This window comes from Lolium perenne, chromosome 4 (assembly GCF_019359855.2).
Source record: "Lolium perenne isolate Kyuss_39 chromosome 4, Kyuss_2.0, whole genome shotgun sequence".
Taxonomy (NCBI): Eukaryota; Viridiplantae; Streptophyta; class Magnoliopsida; order Poales; family Poaceae; genus Lolium; species Lolium perenne.
Genome location: NC_067247.2, coordinates 347,815,133 through 347,833,817, shown reverse-complemented (window position 1 = coordinate 347,833,817; position 18,685 = coordinate 347,815,133). Strand labels below are relative to the sequence as shown.

The 18,685-nt window shown below is 47.0% G+C and overlaps 1 protein-coding gene across 1 annotated transcript; it reads right to left on the bottom strand.

Moving 5' to 3' along the window:
- Positions 1-2,042: 2,042 nt before the first annotated feature.
- LOC127297018 (MADS-box transcription factor 47) lies at positions 2,043-18,136 on the bottom strand. Its single transcript, XM_071819421.1, has 9 exons — positions 17,894-18,136; positions 17,584-17,810; positions 3,446-3,527; positions 3,299-3,357; positions 3,049-3,148; positions 2,924-2,965; positions 2,751-2,792; positions 2,530-2,678; positions 2,043-2,407 (listed from the first exon to the last, which is right to left on the bottom strand). Exons 1-9 carry the CDS (start codon positions 18,119-18,121, stop codon positions 2,383-2,385), a joined length of 954 nt encoding a protein of 317 aa, XP_071675522.1. The 5' UTR covers positions 18,122-18,136; the 3' UTR covers positions 2,043-2,382.
- Between the last annotated feature and the right edge of the window lie 549 nt (positions 18,137-18,685).

The following is an 18,685-nucleotide window of genomic DNA, read 5'->3' as shown; positions in this document are numbered from 1 at the left end:
CGTGTCATGCCATCATGCATCTTGATCTGAACGGAGCCAATGCCCACGATCTCACGTGGGTTGTTATCTCCCATACGCACAACATCTCCACTCTGCACAAACTCATAAGAACTGAACCAGTCTTTGTTACATCAAATATGAAACGAACATGCAGAATCAAGGATCCACTCATCATTACCAGAAACACAACCAGCAAACACAACTAGGCAATCGCCATCAGAATTATCACTGGAAACAACAGCAGCCTTACCATCACCCTCAGATTTGTTTTTCGGTTGGTAAGTACCGTTTCTTTTCTCTTTGTTCTGCAACTTCCAACAATCATCAATATTGTGGCTAGTTTTCTTACAGTACTTGCAGAACTTACCATCTCGTCCCTTGGACTTTGAGCGACCTCTGTCGGTCTTGCTCTTATCTCTGTTGTAGTTGTTGTTTCTGTTCTCGGTCCTGCCACGGACCTGCAGTGCTTCTGCCTTAGATGACGAACCCTCTGCCTGCACCATAGATTTCATCTTTTCCCTCTGCTGGAGGGCCTCATAAACTTCGGCGAGGGTTAGTTCATCACGACTGTATAACAAGGTGTCTCGAAAATTCGCAAAAGAATTAGGCAACGAGACTAACAGTATAAGAGCTAGATCCTCATCATCATACTTTACCTCCATGGATAGCAAATCAGAAACGATCTCTTTAAAGATCGATAGGTGATTCATCATTGACGCACCTTCTTGCAGCTTGTGCGAGAACAACTTCATCTTCACGTGCATCTTACTGGTTAGATCTTTGGACATGCAGATCGATTCCAGTTTCAACCACAGCGCACAAGGATTTCTCAGCCAGCACTTCCTGCAAGATATTGTTGGATAGATGAAGCTGAATTAATGAAAAAGCCTTACGGTCTTTCCTCTTTTCATCGTCGGTCCAGGTCTTGGCATCTTTCTTGCCAAAACCATCAAGAGCTTCATCCAGATCAGAAGATTGGGTAAGTATCGCCCTCATCTTCACTTGCCACAGAGAAAATCTCGTGGTGTAATCCAGCTGCGGTAGATCGAACTTCAAGGAAGACATGTCGCAAAACCCTAGATTGAAACACGGGCTCTGATACCACTTGTTATAAAAGCGACAAGCAAATAACGAAGAACAAAACAAGAACACACACAGGGGACACAAGATTTAACGTGGAAAACCCCTTCCAACACAGAAGGGAAAAAAACCACGGGCGCCAGCCAGCAAAACTTCACTATATCGGGAGGTGTTTACAAACGCCGTGGGTTATCTTATAATCTGATAAACCCTAGCCGGCGGCTTACAAGATGTATATATAGGCGGTGCCAACGATCCGTACCGTACCGCGGGGGGCTGCCGCCCCCCGCACCCCCACGCAGGCGTCCCTGTAGGGCACGACGTATGGGCTAACTTCTGACTACGCTACGCTTCGGCCCAAGCCTCCGGCGACGAGCCTCGCTCCGCTCGTCAGAAGTTAGCCTCCCTTTAGTATATGAATTTGGATCACAATATAACAGCTGCTACTCTGCCTCTGAGATGGAGGCATCTCCCTGTCCCTTCTAGTGCTCGATGCCTTCTTGCAGCCAAGTGATTCGTTCCCGGCGGCGAGAAGGTTGCCAGTGGGGGTGGGTTCTCGCTGGTCGGAAGAGTTCGAGCTTCTTCTCTCCATTCCTTGGCGGTGACGCTTCGAGGAAGCCGGCGAGCGGCGACGGCGCTGCTCCAGGACCTGATTGCTTTTCCATTCTTTGTTCTGGGGTGTTCTCTGTAAAGTTACAGGCCTTATTCTCAAATACTAGGTTCTTTAGGGCGAGTAATGTTAGGGGCCTATATGCATATTGTACCCGTCTTGTGTTTCTTTAATATAATACCACCTCTTATTTCAAAAAAAAAAAAAGTTCATGTGGCTGAAACAACTCTGAGTTCTGATAGATCACCAGGGGCAAAGGACAAATTTTCTTCTCATGCAAATTCTTCTAACCCTGTTTTATTTGTTCACACTACTCACTAGCACGGAAGTTTTCCTCAAAGAAGGATATTGCTTCGTGAAGAACATCCTAACAGACCCTTTTTATGTTGAAATCAATAATTCATGTGGCTGAAACAACTCTTGAGTTCTGATAGATCACCAGGGGGCTACTAAAACCTTATGGCAGAAAACAGGACAAGGATGAAAAAAAAAGTAGCAGGTAACATCAAAAGAACCTGTTCTCTTATTATGCTGCACTATACTACATGTAACAAAAGCCAGTCATCTCTTAGATTACACACATCATCCAAGCATGCTTAAACGGTTTATTCGATGCGGCGCGCTGATCACTGATCTGTTCAGGAGTTGTCGTAACCAGCAGCATCACTTTGCTTGAGATAATTTCCAGACAATCACTTTGAGTTGAAAAGTGGTAATCTGCAGCACACAAAAATCATACCATGAATGCCATTTCTATAAATCATATGCCATTTCATACAGGACTTGGCTTGTGAGTTGAATGCTTGAAGGTATGGATGGTACTTGTGGCATGAACTCACCCGAGCCTGAGAGACGTGTCAGAGCTGTCCTCGGTGTCGAGGGGAGGGCGTGGATACGAAGTGTTGGTGACAGATTCAGACGACTGCCCTTCCTCATACACCACTGGCGAATCAGCAGCGACTTGCATCTCCATCTTGTACGCCTGCAACTTCAGATCATCATCCAATCAAATGGGAGTAGAACAACACAGAGAATACGGAAAAAAAATGGAGGGACTCACTTGCTCCTTTAGCCTTGAATTTTCCTCTATCAGTTGCACTCTCTGTTCAAGAACACAAGTGGAGCTATTACATGTTGGCAAAACAAAAACTGATACCTGAAAAATTCAACTACGTTTTTTTTTCTGAAGTTTCCATGCAAACATTATCAGGCCGGGGGAAACGGGCCACTTGCCTTTCTCTCTAGCTCGCTGATCTCGTCCATGATTTTTTTGCTCTGCATTATGGAGATTGTTAAGGTGTGCAACTCACCAAGAACATCACTCCATCCAACAGATAGCTTCATGTTGTCACGCGTACCTTGGTTTTCAGCACTGAACCGAGCCCAGACTCGAGGCTCTTCTCGAGAGCCTGAAGCTGCTGGACGTTCAGGCTCTGCAGCTCCTCTCCTCTCATCTGCCTAAAGAAGATTGCAAATGTGAAACCATTACAACAGTCAAACAAGTTGTCGAAGTGGCATTCTGCACTTTTCTTCGTGATTTGAGTGAACTTGTTGGTCTAATGAAATTCGTTACTAAATGTTTTAGACAAAGAAACAGTACAATCTTACCGGAGCCAAAGACTTGCTTCTGCAAGTTCCTCCCTTAGTTTTGTACAATTGCCGTCCTCCTACCATATGACAGAAATTAAATCACTTACATGCATATGCAAATCTATCTGCAGGTACTGGTGGTGCATATGTTTTTTTTTAGCTTACACGCAAGTCCAACTGAGATGGCTCATCTGATCTCTGAAGTGTCTTGGAATGGGAGTTATACCGATCAATAATCTGGTTCATGCTTCAGTGATGTAGAAAACATAAATTAATCAGTGTACAGTGTTTTATTTCGGCATTATTTAGTGCTTGATAAGCTACCCAAACAAACAATCAATAGTTTAATTAATTTACTCCTAGATTTGTTTTGAAGGGATCCTGTGGATTAAGGAGGCCAGACTACTACAGCAAAGGAAGACACGTTGCACACATCTCCACGTGAAAGCTCCCATCATATTCTCCATGTGATGGGTACACCTCATGAAACTATAACGCCTAAAAGGACTAGATGAATGATGCCCTTGCTATACTAAATAAACAAAAAAAGTTAAATGAATTCCTTAAAAAAGATAAACGAAGGCTTATTAGGTGTTTATAAGAGGAGGCATCAGTTAAGAAGACGAAATCATTGAGCATTCAAAAGCAGAGCGCTAGAGCCTGGCCTTAATCTCTTAGGCATGTTTGTTTGCTTCTAAAATTTTGCTTCAAATTGTTGCATGCAGAAAACCTCCCTTGGAAACAATGGTTGCTTCAACACTCAGAATTCTCACATCATACATCCTCCCCATTATACTTAGGTGCCCTCATCAATAAACACATCACTATACTCTCGCAGCTCACACAATGCGAGCTTGGCAATAGACATGCAATTTTCTTCTGGCATGATAGATGGCTACTCTCTGAACCACTAGCTACAGCACCCCCTGCATCTACTCCCACCACACCCAACAAAACGCATTTCTACATGAGGTTCTGCACAATGGAATTGCCAATGGCCTACGTAATCGACTGACTAATGCAGCAACAGATCAGCTTGCCAAGCACAAAAACATTATCGTCTCTGAGGAATGCCCCACGTGTCGGAGCCAGGAAGACCTGCACCCTCTGTTCTTTTGATGTCTTGCTGCTGTTGCAGTTTGGCAAAGGATCGTCATCAGCCCCGATTCAGAACCCTTCTGCCGTCTACCGAAATCAATGCTACCTGCCAACCTCCCATGCTCCATATGGAACTCCGTCGCTCAGATCATACTTTGAAAGATTTAGGACGCAAGAAATGCAAAAGTATTCAGAGGCATCGACCAACACTAGCACTGTAATGAAACATAACCTCTGATCTCACTCTATGGTCCTATCGTTTCAAGAAAACGGATAAAAGCATCGCCGCCGATCTGTGGCGAGACCACCTCTCTCTGTAATGTGTAACACACCTCTGTTTTCTAAATTTTAATGGGTGAGATAAGAAATTTAGAAAAGAATCTGTACTACAGGTTATGGACTTTCATACAGGGGCTGCGTGGAGTTGATCTGCGCAGTTGGCGGATGGTAGCGTGGGCCTTGCTTGTCAGCATCAGAAAATAAAGGTGGTCTGGCCCTCCTCTTCGAGCACCAAGGCATTGATCTGCTGCTTGTCGGTCTACTCGTTCTGACAGCCGACGTGTTTTGGTCTTCCTCTTGGAGATTGGCGTTACTGGATATCTAGAGCGAAATTGATGCGGTCATGCGCGCCATTTATCTTTAGCCAGAGTGGCTTTATTTGGGCGAGGTGTGAAGCTTCGCTTTTTGTTGGTGCCGTGGAATATGTCTTAATATAAATTTCCATGAAATTAAAAGGGGTAGAGAACGTCACATGATGGCTGCGATCGGAGGTTGGTAATGGCCAAGAAGATACAGGTTGCGATGAGGATAATGTGGCACACGTTCTGCATGTGTGTCGGGTGTGGGCGACTTGCGGCAGCAGCCTTGGTAAGCGGGGTGGCAGCACATGTGACTGCATTCTTGGTGGTGCTTCTCCAGTACCAAGTCACAATTTTTAGGATGAAAATCCAATATCTAACCTTCATTGGTTGTACCTGACAATAGCTTTGTTGAAGGTATTAATTATTTTGAAAACTCGAACTTTTTGTAGGGTGAAAATTCAAGATCTACAATCAGGCGACGGCAATATTTGTGCATTGTTTTCTTGTTGGAGGCGTTGCTTTGGAGAATCTCACTTATAGTTCAGGTGCAGTCACTAGTAGGAAAAACTTATAGGGAGACGCTCATTGGCAACACACCAGTCTAAACGCACACGACCGGTAGCATAGCGGAGAGTAGCGCACGCGACTAGTAGGTGGATCGATAACACCTTTTTAGGTCTAAAAAAATAAAAAAAAATTCAAAAAATAAAATCCTTCGAGGTGGCCAAGTGTTATGTCATCTAGTTTTAAGGAAAATTAAGAAACATAAATTTTGATATACTATTATGCAAAATGGCATCATGTTTCGCTAAAAATGCCTTTTCTGGTTGCATACAATCTCCGATGAAAAAAATTATATGAAAATGTATCCGCGAAATTTTTTACATCCGATTTCAACAAACCTTTGGCCGTTTAGCAAATTTTTAGATTCCAAAAAATCGAAAAGGAAAATAGAGGTTTTTCAGATTTTAGATTTCAGCATAAAAAAATTAAATCTAAAAAATGCCAGAAACAAAATTCCCTCTCTTTCATTTCAAAATTTTCCCGCCTCATCTACCACTTCTCCACCTTATCCCCTCCTCCACTTCCTCTTCTCCACCTTCTGTCCTCCTACTCTTTCCACTTCTCCACCTTCTTCTCTCCTCCTCTTTCACTTCTCCACCTTCTACTTTCCTCCTCTTCCACCTTCTTCTCTCCTTCTCTTCCACTTCTCCTCCTTCTCCCCAAAGATGAGCACCACTCCGGCGACCAGCTCCTCTCCGGCGACGGTGACCGCCTCCTCTCCAATGACGGTGAGCACCTCCGACGCCCTGCTACTTCGCCCACATCCGATGCCCTGCTCCTCCGCCCACCTCTTGGTCCTGCTCCGCCTCCGCCGACAACCTACTCCGATGCCGTGCTCCGCCACAGCTGACGCCTTCTCCGACAACCTCCTACTGGCCATCTCCTCTTGTCAACTCCACAAGAGGCGACATAGACTCGACTGCTTTCTGTTATTTTTAGGGTGTTTTGTGTAAAATCATGTGGACAGTTGAGCAATGGTCCCTACTTTTTTTTAAATTGCGAAAAAATCACACTAGCAGCGGACCTGACCGGCGCACACGACTAATACTTTATTGGCAGCGTGCCAGGCCCACACGTGACTAGTACTTACCATATTAGTTGTGTGCCGAGTACACACGCTACTAGTAAGACCTTAACACTGTCTAGGTACCAGTGGCGGGTCAGGGCCCAAGACTGGTAGGCAAAAATGACACACGACTGGTAGGCTATTTTGTACTAGTGAGTCTTTGGTGGTGGTTAGAGTTCTACTGTGTGCACCTTCTAGTAGCATGGTCTTTTGTTTTCTTTTCTCTCTTTATCTTAAAAAATAATACTTGGTTGTGTGCACCGTGATGTCTTTGGACATTTTGTTGGTGCAGATACTAAGTGTAATGGGAATCTTAGCGATATTAATATATTACCTTTATCAAAAAGAATCTATTGGTAGAAAAACGTGCAACCTTTGTGTCTGAGTCTATGTTTGTGTCTGCGTCTGTGCGTGTGGGGGGGGGGGGGGGGGGGAAAGATGCAGACAACCTGTTGTGGATATACTTCATAGGTATACCATCGACATGGTCCGATTCCGGCAAGCCCGGGTGGCCCACAGATGATGGTGATGGCATATGGCCCACCGGGCAGCCCAGTTGTTGTTGATCAAGATGGAAGATGTCCAACCCAGGAACAAGGAGCCGGATCCTAACCGCCCTAGGAAGGTAGCCGGATCTGAACCGCCTTACAGAGGTACCCGGATCCGAACCGACCTACAGAGGTACCCGGATCCGAAGAGGTCTATGCCAGGAGTCAGATCCGTGAAGGCCCATGAAGGAAGCCGGATCCGTGGAGGCCCATAAGGAACCCGGATCCAGTACGACGTAGATGGAAGGCGGATCCTTGACGTACACGGCAAGACATTGTACCGTAGTTAGGCAACCTGTAATCCGGCTAGGACTCTCCATGTAAACCCTAGATCCGTGCGCCTATATAAGCCGGATCCTAGGAGCCTTTAGGGCAGATCTCGAGCTAGAAGCGAGACGATCACAACTCATTGTAACAACGCGAGAACGCCCAGATAATTCCAGACAAGCAGCAGTAGGCCCTGTCATCGTGCAGGTGTTCCGAAGCTGGGTAAATTGCGTACCACCGTCCCGTGTGCACTCCGCCCTATGGCCCCTACTTCTTCTCCCCCTCGTGAGGATCCCTCCTCCGAGGTACCGTCGATTAGGCAACGACACAACCTTCTTTATTAATTTATCCAACAAAGGTGGGATAAAGAGCATACATCAAAAAAACTAAAGCCTCCACACGACACCTACAAACTCGACAATGGGTGAAGATCATGTCAACACAGCTTTATGCGTGGAAAACAACGAAATCCCTCCATCGGCTACGAATCAGGATCATATCGTATACCCTGAGACGCCCTATAAGCGAAATGAGAGCGCTCGTCCGGTGTAACGGACTCTTAACGAGCACCTCATGTACACGCTGCCGCCAGGCAATTTTCATGCTTAAGATCATCATAAACATCAATGATACTACCAATGATGCCACCATGGCATCATACAAAGCCTCCTCCTTATGCTTGCACCTCAGCACGCGTCCTCCGTTGTGACTCCGTGGCACCGCTCCACTGAGACCCATAGTCATCAACGCGGTAAGAACCTTGCAAATCCACCTCAGAGCGCCTCCAGTCAGCATCTGCTCCAAAAACGATGACCCTAGGGGGGAACGGCGCCGTGCGTCATGATCGTCCGATTCGGTAGACCAAAATCTGTAGTTTCCTGCAGAGAAGCCCGGGCGAGAATACGAAGGCTAGAGCAACAATGCATTCAACAAGGTCGCAACACGAAGGCGCCATCATCGTCCACCACGACTGAAGTTGGGCTCAATTTTCACCGGCAGCCATTCCTCCCCCAAACCTGCAGCCAACTCGACTATCACCAACTCCGATGTCGGTGCCACCACCACCATCTAGGGCCGCTACCCCAGCTTCCATGGTCCCCGCAAAGACCGCCATCGACAACACACCATCCATCGGCCACCCCTGCTAGGCAGACGGAGGCACTGTCGAGCGACGCCCCCAGCGGCGGAGACCAAGCTTCAATCCTGGTGGCTTCCCTCCCCGCCACCGTGCGAGGGCTATCCAAGCAAATCCCCGCCGCCCTCATCATCGGTGTTGCAGCGCTTAGGCCGATAACAGACTTAGGGAGTGGTGGAGGGAGGAAGAATGGGAGGGGGTGCTGGCGGCAAGGAAGATTTAGGGTTCCCCCCTTGGTCGTCTGGAGGAGAGGACCTTTTAGAAAATAACTTACAATGACACATCCAACTTTCCAGGGCATGCATCAAAGGCAACAACATAAATGTGGCACTATAGAGTTTATCACGAAACGTAAATACAATGGGATAGGTGGAAAGTAAGAGGCAACATTTGTAAATGTCGTGCTAGGAGAACGACAACATATATGAATGCTTCACACCGGTTTTGGCGATTCAAGTGAATAAGGGGCAGGAAGATACCTTCAACCATCTTGTAGTGCGTGACACGACCGCTCATCGCACCTCAGCTCAGTGCTCAATGACCAAGCGGGACTGGTCGTGCTGATTCCTGCCGACAAGTGTCTCCCACCACCAAAGTCAACCCACTAGACCCACTATGGGACATTGCACAACAACACCGCATAATGTTGTGCCACACTTGCTCAAAGAACCATATAACAAACTCTAACCTCCACTCTCGCAGCACATTTCTAGAGAACCCTCATACAAATCCGCAATCATTGCTCCCCACTCCTCCCCTGTAAACACTAGCCATACTCCCACCTTATCGGCCAACTCCTACACCGCCAATTATAAACCCTATATGGCCCCACTCCCCTTCCCTTAGACTGGCCTCATATAGAGATTGTATACAAGTTCAATACATGCGAAAATGTTCACGGTGGGTTAATATCATGTCTCTTCCCCCGGGGAAGTCTAGCCCGAGTCCTCCGATGTTCCCTACCTGCCATTATGTTCTCTCTTCAATATCCAAATTAGTTCTTTACTTATCTTTATTTATCTTCTCTAATTGTGTGCATCTCTCTCCTCAAATCTACTGTGATGATGATGGTGTGCCGATCCACACCGAGGAAGATGGAGTACAGATTTGCCTCCGGTGTGAGGAGGGTTGCATGTAGAATGATGACTTGCTCAAGGATTTTGGTAAGACGAAGGAAGAAGTCTCTAAACATTGAAGGTTTGTTCTTTATCCACGGATAATTGAACCCTCCATTTTAGTTTGTTTGATGGATCTAGGATTTCAACAACGAGGGATCAAACCCCAATGAATGAAATGAATTTTTGATTTGAACGGATGAAATTTTAGGCCTTAATTGAAATTAAACAAATTAAGATAGTGATACTCACCATGTCCAAATGTGTCATTATTTTATATATCATGTTGCAATAAGTGTTCGTAGAACAAATTTCATGAAGATAGTGATACCTTTTCGAGATACCTTTTACCATGGTGGTCATTAAGCATTGTGCAAACAATTTCTATGGTGCTTAGCCATCTAGCTTGAGGGATATAAACACCTTGTATGTCCTACCATGTTGTAGTGTTTCTTCCATTCCATATTAACACGCTTGAATTGTACTGTAAACTTGATTATTTATTTCCATGGGTTGGATACTTGGATGTGGAAGATTTGGTATTTATATACGTGTTCTTGAGATGGATGTGGATGAATTGGTGTTGTGTTGTCAACAATAATTCAAAGAGATTATGGTTTGAAAGAGTAGGTTTGTTCTCCCAATTTTTTGCATAACATCCAAGCAGGCCCATGTTCGAAAGCCTCTATAGAAGCTGAATATTTCATGGCAGGCATGCGCCAAAAATATGTCTTGAGAAGCATCTTTGCGAGACGGATTACAACCAGGACCACTACAAAAAAATCTCCATTTCCTTAAATTCATGAAGATACTGAACCACCAAGCTAGACAAAGTGCTAAGGAAATTATTTTTGTGATACCTTTTACCGTGGTGGTCATTAAGCATTGTGCAAACTATTTCTATGGTGCTTAGCCATCTTGCTTGGGGGATATAAACGCCTTGTATGTCCTACCATGTTGTAGTGTTTCTTCCAATCCATATTAACATGTTTGAGTTGTACTATAAACTTGATTATATATTTCCATGGGTTGGATACATGGATTGGAAGATTTGGTATTTATATATGGGTGCTTGAGATGGATGTGAATGAATTGGTGTTGTGTGTCAACAATAATTCGAAGAGATTACGGTTTGAAAGACTAGGTTTGTTCTCCCAATTTTTTGCATAACATCCAAGCAGATCACCCATGTTCGAAAGTCTCTATGGAAACTGAATATTTCATGAAAGGCATGCGCCAAAAATATGTTTTGAGAAAAATCTTTGTGAGACGGATTACTAACCAAGACCGCTACAGACAATCTCCATTTCCTTTGTGGGCCAAGACATAGTTTTAAATAGCGGGCTATAGGATATATCCGCAACCTGCATAAAAATCTATAGCCACTTTTTAGCGGGTAGTGTCCTTAGCCACACTTTCTGAAAAAAGCTATAGAGGGGTTATATCTGGCTAAGAGTCCTTGCCCTAACACAAAATCCAGGTACCAATCCATGACAGTCAGAAAAAATAGTATTTGAGACGATGTGATCGGTTTGTTCACGATACTAATATATTTCCTTTATCGAAAACATAGTAATACCTGTTGGGCATGACTAGTGCTAGACATCTCTTAGTCTTTTGGACAAGGCAACGGCTCATATAAATGAGCTAGTATCTCTCAAAAAGAATTAAGAAAAAAAAAGTGCTAGCTACAACCGTCCCTATCAAATTAGTGTATGAACCACAATTAAGCTATAAATTTTTCTTTTTCGAAATGGGGGAAATCACCCAGTTTCTGCATCCAGGGGATGCACACGGTTTTTTATTAGATTATTCACAACATCTTACAAGAGCAATACAAAAGAGCAAACTCAAAGCCACCTCCCTAAACCTATAGAGGGATGAGGGGTGACAAAACACCAACTCACATCATCCAAACAATCAAATGCCTTCCCAAGCCGCCCAATAGCAGGTGAGAAGCACATCCAGTCAAGCAGACTCTCAGCGCACGCCAACACACATGCCACAGAAATCGCTATCGCCGTCTTCCTCGCACTCATCTTTAAGAGGGATCACCACATTGACCATGTCAGACCTGCCGTCGATGTCACCATGACGCCAGACAGCTCCACCATCTTGCACGCGTCCAGCAGCCCGCGCCCGTCTTCGATACCCTGCAGCTCCATGCCGCCGAGAATCATCAACGTCAACGTGGTAGATGAACACCACTCCACCAAAGATCCGCCTCCATCTAGCCGTTGCTCCAAAAATGATGCCCAAGAGGAAGAACGACGCAGGAAGCACCGTCATCATCCGATCCAGGAGACCCAGATCTAGGGTTTCCCCCCGAAGCAGCACGAGTGAGTAGCCGCAGACTGCGACGACGATGCCTCCAAGAAGAAAGCGACGCTTAACGCCGCCATCACCCGCCAATCGTGGCACGGTTTCCACCGACAGCCGCTAGTCCCCAACTCGGCAAGAGCCAGCGGAGAGGCCAGCAAAGATAATGTCTTCGCAAGGGAATGGCGCCAATAGATGCCGCCATCATCCTCCAAGAGCGATGTCAAGGCGCGGTTTTCAATGGTGGCCCCTTCACCGCTAGCTCGTCGTCGACTAGATCTTCATCGCCGGAGTAGACGGATCTCGTGATCCGCCACCCCAGCAACCAGCCGACCACCTCCGGTGAAGGAGGAGGCTACCACCACCATGCCCAGGACAGTCACCATGGCGTCCTCGTGCCTCGGAACGAACCCAAAAACCTGCACGAAGCCGGCATCATTGTCAATGCAGCAGGATGATCGCAGCCCACCCGAGCCCGTCAGGACCCAGATTGGACCCGAACCACCGCCGCCGCCCGCCCAACGATGGAGATCCTCTCCCTCCTCTGGTCGCCGCCGCTCCATGGCACCGCCGTCGACATGCCGATGCGGATCGCCACCGCCGAAGATGCGAACCCACGCCCCCACGCCTGTCGTGGTCGAGGAAGTCCGCCGTCGCCGTCGCCGCCACGCCTCCAGGGCTTTGCCCGGCGGCGCCTCAGGCGGCGGCGGGAGGAGGGGAGTTGCTGGGGGCCGCCCAATTGTTTTTTATGGGAAGCTAAAAGATGAGTCCAATTAATGTACAGACCACAAAGAGAATTGCATGCATGGATCATATGATTTGATAAAAATATTACTCATGATAGCGTCGGGAAGAAATTAGAACTAGATGCATAACAGCCATTGCCCATGCAAACTCTGACATTTCTACTTCTTCTCCCTTTTCTCGATTAAGGTAGACGTTTCTCAGAGCATCTCCACCGGTGCCCCCGATAGCGGACCCGATCGCGTTTTAGGGGCCGGTAGGGAAAATGGGCTCACACCGGTGCGCTCCAAACGCCGCCGGCGCTTTTTCGAGCCCAATAGAAGCGCCGGCAACCCCGTGCCGGCCCCTTGGCCAAGAGCGTGATCGGTCGCGTCGGCGCCTTGCGGAATGACGGTTTTCGCGGGTGGAGGCGCCTTGTCAGCGAAAGGACGCGGCGGTTCGCATCGGAAACGACGCAGGGAGGTTGGTCATCGGCGTTAATGGCCTCCTGCGCGGAAACCCAAACGGCGAGGGCGGCGACTAGCCACGCGGCGTCCACATACGTTACCCACGCGCCTTCAATGCGCGTCCGCCGCCTCCCTTAAAACCCCAGCGACGCGCACTTCTCTCTGTTCCCCGCCGTCCAACCCTAGCCGCCGCCGTCCAACCGCCGCGCAAAACCTCCCAAGCACCCCTCCGACGATGGCGCACAATGACCAGGCCGGCAGCATGCTCCGCTCGTTGCAGCTTAGCCTCGACGAGGCCGACGTACTGTACTGCCACCGCATCCCCGTGCCAGTACAGTACAAATTGCCACACGGCCGGCACGTCTCCAACGATGGCTTCACCATGCCGCCGTCGCCACCGCCAGGAGCACAGACGCGAGCCCTCGCCAGGGAACGGTGGATCCTGATGACGCCGGAGGAGAGGAGCTTGCCGGACAACGCCCTCAACAGCCCGGCCTAGGCACGTCGTTTTGAAGACGAGCGCGCCATCGAGCTCGCGCGGATGGCCAACCACGCAAGCGGCCGCTTCAACACCGTCGGCCGCCATGCCTGGTGGTACGGCCGCGACGTCGACACCACGCTGCGCGAGTATGGCTACCGCCAGCGCGTCCGCGGCGACAGGAAACGGGACCCGGTGTACTTCCCGTAGGCGGTGTGCATGGCGCCGGCGCCGACCCTGCAGAGGGCGCCGGAAAGGACTGCGGCGTCCGGAGGCTCGCGCACCAGATCATCGTCTGCCGTCGCGCACGCGCTCGGCCGCTCCCGCGCCTCCTTCCGGAGGCGTCGGCATCCGCAACGAGGCGAGGCGCGCGTCCTCTGCTCCGGCCCGTCAGACGACGGGGTCGGGCCGCCGCCCCCGCATCAAGGAGGAGGACGCTGCGGCCTCGCCACCACTTCCGCCGGCAAAGAAGAAATGGTGGGAGAAGGAGGCCAAGGCGTAGGCAGCCCTCCGTGGCGACGGCGACGACGAGGAGTTCCCCGCCCTACAGTACATGGTCGGCCGCTCCGTCGACGAAGACTACAGGCATATTACGCTGGACCCGCGGCAGGCGGCGGTGTGGTCCGCTAGGGACCACGACGCCAACTACGTCGACCTCGCCGGACCATCGGAGCTGCCGGCGCCAAAGGAGGAGAAGGCCGGCGAGGAGGAGACCGACGAGGACGACAACTGGTCCTTCGGGCCATCCAGCGACGATGGCGATGACCTGGACTTCAGCGCCTTCGACTCCCGGCGCACCTAGATGTTTTATTTAGTGTTTTAGTTTGAATTCGCGTTAAATTTGTATAAATTTCATTCAAACTTTGTATGAATATTTTTTTAACAATTTGATTTTAAATTTTAAAATCTATCGGGACTGACGTATGGGGGACACCGGTGTGAGAGCAGCATCCCCAAATAGAGGATGTTCTGTCGGCGCCCCCATACGGTAGTGCCAGCGTCCCTACCGGCGCCTATTTGGGGGCGCTGGTGGAGATGCTCTCAAACGAACAATGTGCGTCTCACTGCGCAGAATGGTACATATTTCTCCCGTTCTCCTGTGAGTTAAGGGCATGCCCAATGCACTGCTCTAGAGCTACTGCCTCACACCTTTAACTATGTTCGGGTGGTCCAAAGTAGGTTCGGATGAGGAGGCAGTCTCCTCTTCAAGAAGTGGGATCTTAAGCCTAAAAAGCATGCTTTTTGGAGAGAGAAAGAGATACATAGTGTCATATTTGTGGGGTCCCTTCTCTCTTTTTTCTAACTAAAGTTGTAACTTCTATTGGAGAGATAAAATTGACCATGTTGCTTCTGACAACTTTTTTACATGGAGCAGCTAGTTGTGTATGCGCTCATGCCCTAACCGCACTGGAACACCTGTATCTTTACCCTAGAGTGAAAAAGGCAATCTGATGTAGTTCCTGTTCATAAAAAAATCTGATGTAGTTATTTTTCGCAGCAGGTCCTCCGCCCTCTGCTATTTGCCTTACTCAAGTTTGGTATATATCATTGCATAAACATTTGCCCAACCTGAAAAGAAGGTACATGTTTGGACTGGTACTGGGATGAATCCGATGTGCAATGCTGCTACGAGCTTGGACTAGTGGTACGAAGTTTTAAGGGGTCATAATATATGATTGGACTCGTCAAACTTTTTTAACCATTTCTGTCCAAGAGTCCTGACCATTAATTCTACACGGGTACAGATGTAGCTTTACCAAGCCATGCATCTTGATAAATCATGTCATGCATGCGCAACCAACTCGTGTCAGTGATATACAGAGTCCACTACTTGCCATGAAAAGACTAGATTTGATGCAGCATCTCTTAAGCATTTGTGTGGAAAACACACACGCACACACACAAAATCTTCCACTTCCCACGGTAGTCTGCACAAGCATTTTGGTGGAACTATAATAACGATATCATTCCTTAAGAATGCAGCTTAGTCCCTAATTTATACTTGTATGTTCCATATTTTTGCACGACGTTATAATGATTGTCATATTTTCTAATTAATTTTGCAGAAACGCCACATTTGTGTCCAACATGTTCATCACACCGAAGGTTCATCATATTTTGTACTAGTCTGGACTATATGCATTTTGCATATGTTCATATTGCATGCATGGGATTAATTTACAAACAGTAAAGATATTCATAGCTTACAGCATTTATGCAATAATAGGTTTTAAAAATAGTTTCAAAAGGTTTGCAGATAGAGTCAACATGAACGGGCACATTTATTTAGATAACAGTATTTCCATATATCCTCTGTCAACTACCTATACTAACTGAACTTGTCACAATCGCATGAGTCCAACCTCTTCTGCATTGTATGAAAAGGTATTTAACTTTGTTTATGCGCCCAATATTATATATCATGGTCAAACTGCTCTGTTTCGTAAAAAGTTTGCAGAAGTTGTATTAGCATTTTTATATCACTGTAAGGGCACTTCCTTAAAAAAACACATTTTTATAATTCTAAAATGCATACCTACCTCTTTTTGGTCCACTGTAAATTATGATATAAACATTGAATAATCATCAAAATTGGAATCATATCAGTGATATTAATTTGCTAATTACATATGCTCCATCAATTCACAGTTATAAAATATTGTTTATTGTGGACTTCAATTTTATTTTTAATATTTGTGTTGGATATTTGAGAAGGTTTTGTGTCGCATGTCCTTTATTTGTAATTTACTTACTGGCACCATAACTTTACTTATTTCGTGAGATATATCCTCTTCACCAAAATATGTTGCACCTATATTTTTTTTGTCAAAGTTAAAATTTGACCAGTTATATAGAAAATTATATCAATTTCTATGAGACAAAGTGCATAGTCTGAAAACATATTCAGAAGAGTTCTATGATTTATATTGTATGTGTTCATATTTTTCTATATATGGTCGAACTTACAAACTTTTACTTTAAACAAACTTATATGAAACATCTAGAAGGAGGATATTGCATAACAAAAACTAGTACCAACAGTAAGTTCAGGTACACATCCTTTTAGAACGGTAGATTATTAATAGTCTACATGGTCAAGTTCAAGGTTAAGAGCCACTTCGATTTAGAGGATTTTCAGAGAAATTTGGAGGATTTTGACTCCTTTAGGATTTTTTTTCCTATGGCGGTTATTTAATTTGTAAGATGGAGTTCCAAAGGATTTTCCTATGAAAAAATCATATGCACCATAACTTTACTTGGTATCGGTTGGGACATTCAGCTCTGATGCGTTTTTAGGACACAATTCATTTTAGTGGACGGCAACGCTGCCGAAAGAAAAAATCTCCCTCTCTATAGTTCTCTTCCACATGTCATAACAGAGCAACAATACAAAATATTAATATAAAATGGAATCAAAGAAAATGATTAACTAAGCCTTAACGAATCTACACATAGTTTGACTGTTTGACTCGTCGTCGTTGATTAATAGACGGAGAGAAGAATAGCTGAGCATGAAACAAAAGAAGGTACAAACATATATGGCATGTTCCATCCAAAATCCAAATCAAGCACATGCGTTCTAACTATTTGAAGAGGAAAGGAAGAGTACTCAGTGAACAGCACATCAAATATCACTCAGTGAGCAGCACATGAAGACAGACTGTTGGAATAAGCTGGATAACAAGAACTCTCGATCTCAAGAACTCACGAATCAAAACATAAATTGATGGAATCAATTAATTAGCACGCCGAATCAAAACAAGAAACAGTGACAAATCGATCAGAGCGTGCATTCAGAAAACGAAGAAAGTAGGCCCAACGACCGACCCGGATCAATCTCAACTCTCAAGCCTGCCAGGGCGGAAGAACTACAACCCGCAAACTATGTGATCGAGGGTAGATCAATTCTCAGACGTCAGACGCGTATGTGTATAGACATACCTGGAGCTAGCGAAGTTGAAGAGCTTGCCGGTGGCGGAGAAGACGGCGAGGCCGACCTCGGCGTCGCAGAGGATGGAGAGCTCCTCTGCCTTCTTGAAGAGGCCCCTCCGGCGCTTGGAGAAGGTCACCTGCCTCGCAGCCAGGTTTTCGATCTTCCGTATCGATATCCTCTCCCTCTTCCCCGCCATCCCCTCTCCTTTCTTCTCCCCCGCACCACCACCAACGCACTGCGACGAGAGAAGAAGTAGAGAAAACCCTAGCTGCGAGCAAGAGAAACAGGAAGCTTGGGGAGGGAGGCGGAGACGCTTACAGGTGTAGCAGTAGATCTGCGGGCGGACGGGGGACGACGAGCTTTTCTTTTTTCCTCTTTGCGCAAAGGACCAGGGACGGGGGCGAGCAACCGGGCTGCTAGCCTACTACTTATGGAAGAAATGCAGGGATCGAAACCAGTGCACGGGACGGTACAGAGAGTGAGGGAGGTGGTACAAGCTAGGTAGCTGTCGCTGGCAGCAGTGAGCTGCGGCAGCCATAGGAGCATAGAGCGCAGTGACTTTTGGCGTGGCCAAGCTGGTGGTGGGGGATGGAGCCAGATGTCTGCCACGAGCTGGTCAGGAAGTGACCGGCCCCCACCCCCACCACTGGTCACCTCCATCAGGTCTCCTCGATTCGCACCTCACCTCACTGTCTGGCTCTCGCTTTGAACGGGTGAAAGGCCATTCTACTGTCGCTACGAGCCGATCCGGTAGCCCGCCTGCCTTTGTATCCCTTTTTAACTCACGCCTAGGAATACTGTTTTGGGGTGTTTTCCTCGGTAGGGAGGAGGCAACAGGAGCGCAGGACGGCCGGATGGATGGATAAATGTTGAGGAGGAGGGCGGCCAGAACGATCAAGTGTACAACGTACCTCCGCCTACAGCTGGGAGCCCTGTAATCAAGGGCATGATTGGTAGGCTCCACCGTTTTTTTTTTACGCTCGCGCTCGCTCTAGGTGTTAAAAGAGCATTTCCAGCCGCGTTCTTAAAACGATCTCTAAAGGTTTTTGAGGCGCACCAGACAGTTTTTAGTTTCTAGCCGCGTACCCCAAAAACTTTTTTCGTTCGACG

Excerpts from the sequence above, each read along its gene's own strand:
- LOC127297018 (XM_071819421.1), bottom strand. The coding sequence starts at position 18,121 with ATGCTCCTATGGCTGCCGCAGCTCACTGCTGCCAGCGACAGCTACCTA. Across the intron at positions 3,528-17,583 it reads TTCAACTTCGCTAGCTCCAG|CATGAACCAGATTATTGATC; the intron begins GTATGTCTATAC and ends ACATCACTGAAG. Across the intron at positions 3,149-3,298 it reads GAAGCAAGTCTTTGGCTCCG|GCAGATGAGAGGAGAGGAGC; the intron begins GTAAGATTGTAC and ends AATCTTCTTTAG.